This window comes from Sturnus vulgaris, chromosome 23 (assembly GCF_052056855.1).
Source record: "Sturnus vulgaris isolate bStuVul1 chromosome 23, bStuVul1.hap1, whole genome shotgun sequence".
Classification (NCBI taxonomy): Eukaryota; Metazoa; Chordata; class Aves; order Passeriformes; family Sturnidae; genus Sturnus; species Sturnus vulgaris.
The window spans coordinates 9267477-9278702 of record NC_142265.1 but is presented as its reverse complement, the minus strand read 5'-3'; the positions used below and the strand labels follow the sequence as shown (position 1 = coordinate 9278702).

Sequence of the window (11226 nt, the reverse complement as noted above, 5' to 3'; positions counted from 1 at the left end):
GATATTTCACCTCCGGCCCTACGGTCCCCCTCCTATTATGGCCCTTCGTGTCCCCGTTCCATGCGCTGGCACGCGACCCAGACCCACCTTCAACAGCCCGGACCTGTGCCAATCTTGGCGCATGGATCGCCCCGTCTCGATGGCACCCCTATGGCGTCTACCCCGATAACGGCTTCAAACCCGGCACGAGCAACTTCAGAGTCAATAATTTCAGACACCCCTTTTGCCCCAGCCCCTGTGATTTCAGCTCTTTTTCAAACCACAAGCTTTATTCAACTGCCAGCTCTGCTCTTCTGACTTCACCTGAGCCTTTCTCCATCTCTGCAAGAGCAATCTTCTCCACCTTCAATGCACAGCATCTGTGTCTTGGCTCCAGCCCCGCACCAATTCACCTCCCGCCCCAGAGCCTCGAAGCCTGCCCCAGTCCGTATCCCGCTCCTATGGCGATTTCACCTCCATCCCTTCTAACCCGGCACGAGCGATTTCAGAGTCAATCATTTCAGACACCCCTTTTGCCCCAGCCCCTGTGATTTCAGCTCTTTTTCAAACCACAAGCTTTATTCAACTGCCAGCTCTGCTCTTCTGACTTCACCTGAGCCTTTCTCCATCTCTGCAAGAGCAATCTTCTCCACCTTCAATGCACAGCATCTGTGTCTTGGCTCCAGCCCCGCACCAATTCACCTCCCGCCCCAGAGCCTCGAAGCCTGCCCCAGTCCGTATCCCGCTCCTACGGCGATTTCACCTCCATCCCTTCTAACCCGGCACGAGCGATTTCAGAGTCAATCATTTCAGACACCCCTTTTGCCCCAGCCCCTGTGATTTCAGCTCTTTTTCAAACCACAAGCTTTATTCAACTGCCAGCTCTGCTCTTCTGACTTCACCTGAGCCTTTCTCCATCTCTGCAAGAGCAATCTTCTCCACCTTCAATGCACAGCATCTGTGTCTTGGCTCCAGCCCCGCACCAATTCACCTCCCGCCCCAGAGCCTCGAAGCCTGCCCCAGTCCGTATCCCGCTCCTACGGCGATTTCACCTCCATCCCTTCTAACCCGGCACGAGCGATTTCAGAGTCAATCATTTCAGACACCCCTTTTAGCCCACCCCCTGTGATTTCAGCTCTTTTTCAAACCACAAGCTTTATTCAACTGCCAGTTCTTCTGCTTCGCTTCTGGATCCACATTGCTCCGGCTGTGCCATGTAATGGTCTTTCTGCTTTCCACGGCAGGATATTTTTTTTACCTCTACCTCTCTGTGGTTTGAGCACCTCCTGAACTCATATTTCAGCCACAATCTGAGAATCCTTACCCTTTTAACATCTCTAGACTCCCTTTCATATCCCTTAGTGATTTAATATCCAGCCACACACATACCATCGTGCCTCCATATGCCCTAACACAGCCCCAAAGCAGTTATGTTTTCAAACCTTACCGTATTTCTCCAGCTCTGCTTCCTCAGCTCCAGCCTCTCAGTTTCAGTCTAAGAAAGAAGAAAACGCGATTAAATCATATAAAGCTTAGAGATAAGAAAAACATAAAAAAGCACCTTTATTCCCAATACTTGAAACCATATAAATTGCCTCACTGGAGTCCCCCAGACCCAGTAGCCGCCCCCCCTACACGCCACGCCGGGCCCCAGCGGCCGCGCTCCGCCGCGGGCCCCGCCCCTCGGCTGCGCTCCACCCCGCGCCGCTCCGCCCGGGCCGGCCCCGCCGCCCCCCCCCCCCCCGCGCCGCCCGGGCCGGCCCCGCCGCCCCCCCCCCCCCCGCGCCGCCCGGGCCGGCCCTGTCGCCTCCCCCTGGGCCCCGCCCCCCCCACCACCACGCCCCGCAGCTCCGCTCGGGCCTGCCCGCCGACCCACCCCGGGCCCCACGCCGCGCCGGCCGGGCCCCGGCGCCACCCCTAACCGCCGCCCGCCCCCCTCAGATCCTGCCCTTACCTCTTCCGCCGCTGCCTCCGCAGTGCCCCGACCCTGCGAAATACACGCTATTTATGGCCAGGCCAGCCAATCAGAGCCCGAGGCAGTTCCGGCCCGCCTATCAGAGCCCCCCCACTCCCGCCACGCTCGGCTCCACCCCCATCAGTCCCGTTACGGCGTCCCCGCCCGTCGCCTCCCCACTCGCCGCCGCCGCGGACCCCCGGAACGCTGCGGCCGCGCGCTGTCCCGGACCGCCGCCCCCCCCGCGCTCCGCCCCGCCGCGTGACGCCGCTCGGCCCCGCCCCGCCGCGCGACGCCGGCCCGCCACGCCCCGCCGCGCGACGCCGGCCCGCCACGCCCCGCCGCGCGACGCCGCTCGGCCCCGCCGTGGATCCCCGGAACGCTGCGGCCGCGCGCTGTCCCGGACCGCCGCCCCCCCCGCGCTCCGCCCCGCCGCGTGACGCCGCTCGGCCCCGCCCCGCCGCGCGACGCCGGCCCGCCACGCCCCGCCGCGCGACGCCGCTCGGCCCCGCCGCGGACCCCCGGAACGCTGCGGCCGCGCGCTGTCCCGGACCGCCGCCCCCCCCCCGCGCTCCGCCCCGCCGCGTGACGCCGCTCGGCCCCGCCGTCCCCCAAGACCCCGCCCTTACCTCTTCCGCCGCCGCCTCCGCAGTGCCCGACCCGCTGCAGCACACGCTATTTATGTGGAAGGGCCGGCCAGGCCAGCCAATCAGAGCCCGAGGCAGTTCCGGCCCGCCTATCAGAGCCCCCCCACTCCCGCCACGCTCGGCTCCACCCCCATCAGTCCCGTTACGGCGTCCCCGCCCGTCGCCTCCCCACTCGCCGCCGCCGCGGACCCCCGGAACGCTGCGGCCGCGCGCTGTCCCGGACCGCCGCCCCCCCCCGCGCTCCGCCCCGCCGCGTGACGCCGCTCGGCCCCGCCCCGCCGCGCGACGCCGGCCCGCCACGCCCCGCCGCGCGACGCCGCTCGGCCCCGCCGTGGATCCCCGGAACGCTGCGGCCGCGCGCTGTCCCGGACCGCCGCCCCCCCCGCGCTCCGCCCCGCCGCGTGACGCCGCTCGGCCCCGCCGTGGATCCCCGGAACGCTGCGGCCGCGCGCTGTCCCGGACCGCCGCCCCCCCCGCGCTCCGCCCCGCCGCGCGACGCCGGCCCGCCACGCCCCGCCGCGCGACGCCGCTCGGCCCCGCCGCGGACCCCCGGAACGCTGCGGCCGCGCGCTGTCCCGGACCGCCGCCCCCCCCGCGCTCCGCCCCGCCGCGTGACGCCGCTCGGCCCCGCCGTCCCCCAAGACCCCGCCCTTACCTCTTCCGCCGCCGCCTCCGCAGTGCCCGACCCGCTGCAGCACACGCTATTTATGTGGAAGGGCCGGCCAGGCCAGCCAATCAGAGCCCGAGGCAGTTCCGGCCCGCCTATCAGAACCCCCCATTCCCGCCACGTTCGGCTCCACCCCCATCAGTGCCGTCACCGTGTCCCCGCCCACTGTCCCCGCCTCCTCCCCACTCTCCGCCCCCGCCGGGCCGCCAGGGACCGCCCCTAACAGTAAATATGGCGGCGCCCGTCCGGTCACGTGATACCGGACAAATATGGCGGCCCGCATGAATTTCTGCGCGCCGGCGTTATGATCTGCGGGGATGTGCTGTCGAGGTCCCGCGGGGGGGTGGGCCGGCCGGCTGACGCGGCGGTGAGCGTCGGTGTTGCGGACGGGTGACCCGGGGGACGCTCGGGTCCCGCGGGGGGGCGAGACGCCGTGGGGCGTTGACGAGATGATGCCAAGAGGCGGGCCGCGGCGCCGAAGTTCGGGGCGGGAGGGACAGCGACGGCGGAGACGCGACGAAGTCGGGCGGAGGGCCGACCCGGTGCCGCGCGGGGGGGCGTGGGCGGCATCGGGACCGGCATGGCCGCGGCCAGCAGGGGACGCGGCGATACCGACACTGGCACGGGGTCCGGCGCTGCTCTCCTGCTCCGCCGCCAGGCGGCGCTGCGCTGCCGTCCTGCCGGGGCTCTGGTCACGCTCCTGCTAATCAATAATCCTAATCCATAATTTGGGGTTGGTTTTTTTTTGGATCGTGACACTTGGCACAGGAGGGACATTGCCGGCACAGCCCCTCCCCTGCAGAGCCCAGGGAAAAGACGTGGTCGCTGCCTTTTTTCCTTAGGAGCTCTCTGTGCATTTTGTCTTTCACTGTGTGTGACCACCTCCTTTCAAGGGCAAACTCGGCTGTCTTCCTGACTCACAGCTGCTTTTATTGCTAAGTTTTCTTTGAAAGAGACATGAGCAGCTGGAACACCGAGCTTGGATGTTGCTGCTCTGCTGGAGAGAGGGGACTGGGGTGTGGAAGGAGTGAAGAACCCCCCAGGCAGTGTGGCGCTGCAGCTCTTACTCGGACTGAGCCTCGTTTGTGGAAATTGATGCTGTTCTGTGCTTCACTAGAAAACCGGTATTTTTTCTTTCCTTCGGGTTATATTTTACTTGTGCATGAATTCAGCTGTGTAATTGCATTCAAGTGTGCAGCCAGTGTGGCCACCTCTGTTTTCCTTTCATTCCTCGGGCAGTAGCAACTGCAGAACCCTATTCCAGGTGGCAATGATTTCTATATTTCAATAACATATTTGTTCTTGATGCAGCACAGCAAGATAGCAGCCATGAGTTTCTAGAAGGGTGTAGGGGTGAGAGGCTGCAGGGCCGGAAGAGCAGCGGTCATATCAGCAGGAGAAGGCTTTCTTACTTCTATTTGTTGCATATCGGGCATAGGTAAGTGCAATGGGAGTGTTCTGTGGCTGCAACAATAGCCTTTAATGCATTAAAAAGTAAAAGCCTTGTGTAGAAAGTGGGGGGAAACAACAGAGATTTAAAGAGTTTATAAGTGACTAACATAAGTAGATGCAATAAAAGGTTAAACAAGGAATGCTAATGGGTAATACTGAGCGATATATCCTTAGACAAAATATTCCTGCTTTATTTTATGCTTGTGCACTTGGACTTTTTTAGGACTGGCTTTGTATTTAAACATTGCCTGATATGCGGCGTGTGTGACTTCATTACTTACATGCTAAAAAGCAGAGGTTTAGTATCTTCGGTTTTTTAAGGGGAATAATGCCATGTTTATCACATTGTCTGTATTCTTAATTTTCCTCTTTTGTATTTTTTGTTTGCTTGCATATTCTCTGAAAGGTGGAGGGAAGCCAGATGAATTGAAAAAGAATCCAATCTATCTAAGGCTCGATTCTCAAGTAATATTTACATCCCTGAAGAAGCCTAGAAATACATAGTGGGATTTTTAAAAATGCACAGAAAATTCTGGCCATGCTGTTTGCAGAGCTGATGAAGTAATGCTTAAATGCTTATTAGTAATTAATTCATTATTAAATAAATGTATTTATTTTCTTTTTTCCATTACAGTTCATTCTTTTCCTGGCTCATTTAGCCCTGGACTGTGCTTGTATCCAGCCTTACTATGGCTAGATGCTTCGTCTCTGAGAGGCCAAGTGCAGCAACAGCAGGAGGGAGGGAGCAGAGCTGTCTTCTCAAGGGAGTACGGGCGGGAACAAATCTCACTGAAGGAAGTTTCTCAAGATGCTCTGGCTGATGAATTAACTAACGTAGCTCAGAATGAAAGTTGATTTGGAGTCTGAGGTGCTGGTGGTGTGGGGTTTTTTTACCAAATCTTTTTCTCTTTGATTTTAGTTTGAACGGTTCATACCAAATGCAGATGAGATTCCTGTCAACTAACTCTAGTTATCTTAATTCTAAGTGCTCATTTTCAGCTAATTGTCTAGACACTCTCTATCATCAGCGAAGAAATAGAGGCACTTCAGGAGTGATTAATCCTATCCTAAAATAGGTGTCTAAGCTGGGATGAATTGGAAGTAGTCTTCCTCCACCAAATAGCAGGAGAGCGCTGACAACTGGTTAGACAAAGAGGAGCTAAAGACAGGTGAGATGGTCCCCCTCTTTTCTCTCTTGGTGGTTTCACTGACTTAGGAACCGAGTTAGATTTTTCAGTATTTGTGGAATAGTTTGATTGTGTGAAATAGATGCTGGTATCCAATCCACCAGATTCGAGTGTGTGAGGCAGAAAATCATGTACCCAGTTTCACTGGTCCTGTGCATGGACAGCCTGTGCTTTGTTAGTGTTTGTCAAATGGTAGCTGAAAAAACAAAATCTGGTGCATAAAGCGTGGCTCATATTCCGGGCTGGGATCAGCCTAGAGATCAGCAGCTACCCACAGGGAAGGCTCCACTTGGTTACTGCTCTGTACAAACAATCTCGCAGTGACACTTCAAAGCTGTCCTCTCTCTCATTTGTTTTCTGAAATGTTAATAAATGAAATAAATATTCTAAATTAAAAACAAATTAAACGCACAGTGTGTGTGCAGCATAACTCAAAAGTAACTGGAATGGAAGGCATTTCAAGCTGGCAGAAGTATTAGTTCAATGGCATATAAACGGTTTTCTCAATAAAATTCAGAATTAATATCCATTAGAACTTTAATGAAGGTTGAAACTTCCCTCAATAAAGAGAGTAATTAATAACACTTTTTACAGTAGGAATCCTGTACTTTTTATTCCCATGCATTTTTTTGTGTGTGAAATGATGTGAATATGCCATTTAACATTAAATTAGCAAAAATGTTTCTATTTCGAGGTATACTTTGTAATGGAAACAAACCAACTGAAGGCAGTTATTGAACTTTCATTTGCCTCTCCAGAACTAAGGTTCTGCTGAATGTTTTTCGTAATTGGACAATAATGTTTTTCGGACAACAGTGAACCCTTCACTGAGGAAGTGTGGACAAAACAGCCATTTCTGTGAAATGAAACAGCTCACCTCTATGAAAATTTGCTTAAAATTTAAAGGAACTTAAAGGTTTTTAAGCCTGCCCTGATTCTGGGCTGAGATAGGAGAAAATAATGCCGTCAGATTCTCATTAAGGTCTGCCCATCTCTGAAATATTTCCCCTGGATTTTGGTAGCAATTTAAGTATGCCAGTGAAAAAAATTACTGAGTTTCTATGATGTGTTTTGGTTCTTGAGCTACTCATTGTTTTTTCTCTTCCCTTTGTTACTGTAGTTAAGGAAAGGAATACCCAAGGACGGGAGTTTCTCCTAGATTGTATCAGAGCTATCTCTTATTCATATTTATTATACTTACATATATTATTATACTTATTATGCTTACATTTTACTGATATCATCTTAACATAAGAACTGCAAATCCTTAAAATCCCCTGCTCAGTAGGCACAGAAGTCTGTGCTGCAAGACCACGTTTCCTTGCTTGCTGTATGTTATAGTGGAAACAGGCCAATCAGTTAACTGCATAATTGTCTGATTATGGTGCACAATGCAGCATCTTTTCTCATCTAGTTGTTCCTTCAACTGTACCAGACAAGATGCTGTAGATGTTTAAAAAACAGAAGATTCTTCTGTTTTACTTTCATTAGGACATAACTTTTGCTAGCATTCTGATATTTATTGTTCTTTAATTAAGGCGGTTTCTTTCTCTTACCAGACTGTGACTATAAAGACATACACATCATGGGTTATCTTTTTCATCCTTTTAATAATAATAATAATAATAATAATAATAATAATAATAATAATAATAATAATAATAATAATAATAATAATAATAATAATAATAACATTGTTGCCATTACTTTTCCATTTATTATCGTGACAGATTTTTACAAAGGATTTTAACAAGCAGATTTCTGGAGTTCTTAATGGGGTTGGAAGAATAGCCTATGCATGTCATTGTACATGCATGGTGGAATGATGAACATAAATCACATACCCCCACACACACACAGAGAAAACAAGGCACTGGTAAGACTGTACAAGTAATAAATGACCGAGAGGTTGTTGATACAATAAAAACTGAGCTTCTAGTGTCAGCAGCCATCTCCAGAGCCTAAAGCTGTGCGTGGCTCTGGGGCTCTGTCCCTCTTTCCGTAGGTGTTGGAGCCCACGTTGGTGGGCGGGTAAAGGGCCCCGGCGCTGCCGCTGGAGCGCACCAGGAAATCGGCCAAGCGCTGCGTCACACACGTGGCCGTGTTGCATCTCCTCTTCTCCAGCTGGTGACTGCCAAGGTGAAACAAAGACAGCCAGCAGTAAGTCAAACAATGAGCCATCGAGTGTGCCACTTCTCATAGTCATTTGAGCTCTGCTAATGTGGGAGTTCTTTTAATATGTGCACAAATACAGGAACATTAGAATCTTCCCACCACCTACTTTGTTCCTGAAAAAAATCCTTGTGCTGGGTGCTATTATCAGTTTTAATGATGGAGGTTATTCAAATGCAGAGACATGAACTGTCATATGTCGTTTTTATTGATATCCTGCACAGCAGTTTATGACATTTAGAAGACCTGTAATGATAGTATAGGTGAGACACAAAGTGAAAGCAATGATTAAATGTTTAACTTTCAGCTGAACTTCTAAATCTATTTAGAGCTCTTGCTGATATCATGAGGATTACTAACATAATGATGATCACTAACATTTATTCAGTTCTCATGTTTTCACAGAATTACATCCTGCTCTCACTGAAGTGAGTGGTAATATTCCAGTCCACAGCAAGTGGATTAAACCCAAAGACTCTTTCTCCCATCTGCACCACATATCATGAGAAGTAGCAGGCATTGCCAGCTTCTGCCAACTGCAGAATCACTTAGCATGGTCTTTTGCTCTGTCTCTCTCCCACTTAGCTCTGACTAAACAGAGGTTTCATCTAAAAAAAAAAACCTGCCACATCTCTTTTGAAACACCAGCAAATTGAAAGTTCTGTTGTGGTGAGAGAAAATCCTTTGCTGAATGATACTTTAAAGAGTGTCCGAGGAAGGATCCGTATCTAGAAATAACATTTTATGATCTGAACCGACAGATCATTTACAGAACTCCACGTAAAACCTATGTAGCACGAGGGGTTTTTTTAAATTGCAATGTAATGGTTAGCTTGGGTTTTCAGACTTGTTTCTTAGATTACTGTGTTCTTCCTTCAAACAGAAATACTTGCTCGCAGAGATTGCCTACTGAGTTGTTGCATATTTTCTTGGACTTCTTCATGCTGATATGGCATGAATTAGATATCACTTTGTGGCTAAAATTTACTGTGAAGAGCAGCTATATCCCAGTTTCAAACTCTGAGCAGTTACCAATGTGTTCCTTTGCTTACTGATTATTAAATCTATCATCTAAAATGTCATATAACCTTTTGAAGTTATTTGTATTGATCTAATAATACCAGAGGAAAGGCAGCTATGAAAGGAATGTCTGTCTTATACAGGTTCTTGATTAGTAGATAGGCAGCAGTTCTTAAGCAATTAATATTTTAAATGTGTAATTGCATTACAAGAAAATTGTTGCATAGGGCTTTATATAACCTCCCATTGACTTTCATGGATATTTCTTTTGGTTTTATTCAAGTCCTTACCACACAAGGTTCAAATAGCAACTGGTTCTCACAGAGGTCCTGAAATTGAATTTATAAATAACAATATATTTCAGACAAGTGAAATTCTCTCAGAATCAATTTCCTCTTTTCCTTCTTCCTATGATTAATATTTAATTATGTGATTTTAAATTTGCTTAATTACTGAAAGCATTTTTACCATAAAATAATTCCATTCCAGTAGAGCTGCAGTATTATTAAGAAGGGTATGTTTTCTTTTCTTTCCCCTCCAGGCTTGGAAATCTGATGAACTTTTTAAAAAGGAAGGCGCTTGCAAAATGCACCTTTCTTCACAAGGTAATGTAGAGTTTGCAGCCTCTTTAATTTAAGAAAGTTTATAATCGTAAAATGATCAAATGATTTGAAACAAAGTCCCTGGATTTCACTTTCGACCCTAAATGCTTTGATCTTTTTGTTACAGAAAAGCTGATCTTTATGCTTATAGGAAAGCTCTGTTTAGTAGAAGGATATTTTAATATCTTTTTTTTTTTTTCCTGAGGGAAAAAAAGCAGAAGCAAAGTCTCTCAAATAGCAGGATATCACTGGAACAAAGTTTGCTTCATGATTCAATCTGATATGGCTGGAAGAAACAAGGAAAATCAATACCTTTTTGTCTTTGCTGCTGGTTGTTCTGGCATTTCCTCACTGAGTCCTGAGAGTGTATTGTGTGACATTACAGGCAACATCCATCCTTGTCTCTTGGAAGTACCATCAGATAGATCATCAGCCAGAGACAGTAATCTCTGAACAACAATAAAACAGTGAGCTTGAATAACTCTATTTTTATATTATTTAAGACATGAAAGCAAAAGCAACTCATGCAATAATCTGAACACCTTTTTCCCTAAAAAGAAATAAACATGATTATTTGTCACTCACCCCTCAATAGGTGTAGCTTCCAAACAGCTCAGAGTGACAGAAAGTGCAATGAAGAAAACTGACAACTTCAGGTTGCGCATCTTCCCTTCCAAACTTTCTGAAAAGAACAGTGATTGAAAACTGAAAGCTAACCCAAATACTCTTCAGCACATCCTATCACCGATGCCCATTCTGTCCTAAATCAAGAGCAATTAGTCTTTTTCACAAGCTAGAGTGAGAAAAATGATCCCTTCAAGTTTAGTGACACAATTCAGTTTCAGAAATATAGCTCTCAGCAGTAAATGCTCATTTTCCATCCAGTAGTTTCAATCCTATCCCTTATCTCTGATTTGCGTTTCCTGACATATCCCAGTCTCAAATTCTGGTCCCCAGTGCAGTTTACTTTAAAGCTGTCTTAGTCTTTTCCTGAAAAAATGCTCTTGATTAATAATAGGGGATATAGTGCTTTTCTAAAGGCGCATCTTTTACACTGCAGGGAAAGTAAGAAAAAAGGCAAAGTATTTACCTTTTTGTGGTCACAGATCTAACTGGAGAAGCCAGCAAGCCCTCTTGGTTAGCAGGAAGTGTGCATGCAACAATTCCACGCTTGCATCTGGCTCTGGAGTATCCTTCTCCCTCTTCCTTTCTGGCAAGTCTCACGACTCTTATATATCCTCGACACCTTTCTCAGCTCTGACATCAGGCAGCACAGAGAGACTGTCGTTAATTCCAATCCCTACAGACAGAAAGTGCCCCAGAGAGGAGCAGAGGCAGGTGGGTCATTATTGCACTAGTACATCAGTAAATATTCTCCTGCTGTATGCAGAATGCCCTCGTGAAGGTACTGCAAGAGCATATTGCACATCAGAAATGTAGCCTCAATTTTACAGCTCTGATAAGCTGCTGTGGTTATATTCCCTGTGGGTGTTTTCGTGGGCTAAATAAGGTAACAAAAGTCACAAAGAAAGCCAGAGCAAATGAA

At 49.3% G+C, this 11226-nt stretch overlaps 1 protein-coding gene and 2 long non-coding RNA genes across 8 annotated transcripts; 1 reads left to right on the top strand and 2 right to left on the bottom strand.

The window, feature by feature from the left end:
- Positions 1–537: 537 nt before the first annotated feature.
- On the bottom strand, positions 538–2028 carry LOC148221390 (uncharacterized). Its single transcript, XR_015808197.1, has 2 exons — positions 1934–2028; positions 538–1474 (listed from the first exon to the last, which is right to left on the bottom strand). It is a non-coding gene; the product is annotated as an uncharacterized LOC148221390 (long non-coding RNA).
- A 1879-nt stretch (positions 2029–3907) lies between these two features.
- LOC148221389 (uncharacterized) lies at positions 3908–10161 on the top strand. Of its 5 annotated transcripts, none has more exons than XR_015808179.1 (6): positions 3908–4371; positions 4559–4685; positions 5776–5868; positions 7892–8046; positions 9620–9683; positions 9886–10161. It is a non-coding gene; the product is annotated as an uncharacterized LOC148221389 (long non-coding RNA). The 5 variants fall into 5 exon arrangements; XR_015808181.1 differs by having other exon boundaries at positions 5699–5868; XR_015808177.1 differs by having other exon boundaries at positions 3908–4685.
- LOC148221388 (islet amyloid polypeptide-like) lies at positions 7581–10912 on the bottom strand. 2 transcript variants are annotated; one of them, XR_015808176.1, is made up of 4 exons: positions 10771–10912; positions 10266–10362; positions 9993–10129; positions 8201–8304 (listed from the first exon to the last, which is right to left on the bottom strand). XR_015808176.1 is itself a non-coding variant. In XM_088177792.1 (3 exons), exons 1-3 carry the CDS (start codon positions 10343–10345, stop codon positions 7828–7830), a joined length of 405 nt encoding a protein of 134 aa, XP_088033918.1. In that variant the 5' UTR covers positions 10346–10356; the 3' UTR covers positions 7581–7827. The 2 variants fall into 2 exon arrangements, 1 of the variants encoding a protein (XP_088033918.1); XM_088177792.1 differs by lacking the exons at positions 8201–8304; positions 10771–10912 and adding an exon at positions 7581–8017 and having other exon boundaries at positions 9993–10127; positions 10266–10356.
- Between the last annotated feature and the right edge of the window lie 314 nt (positions 10913–11226).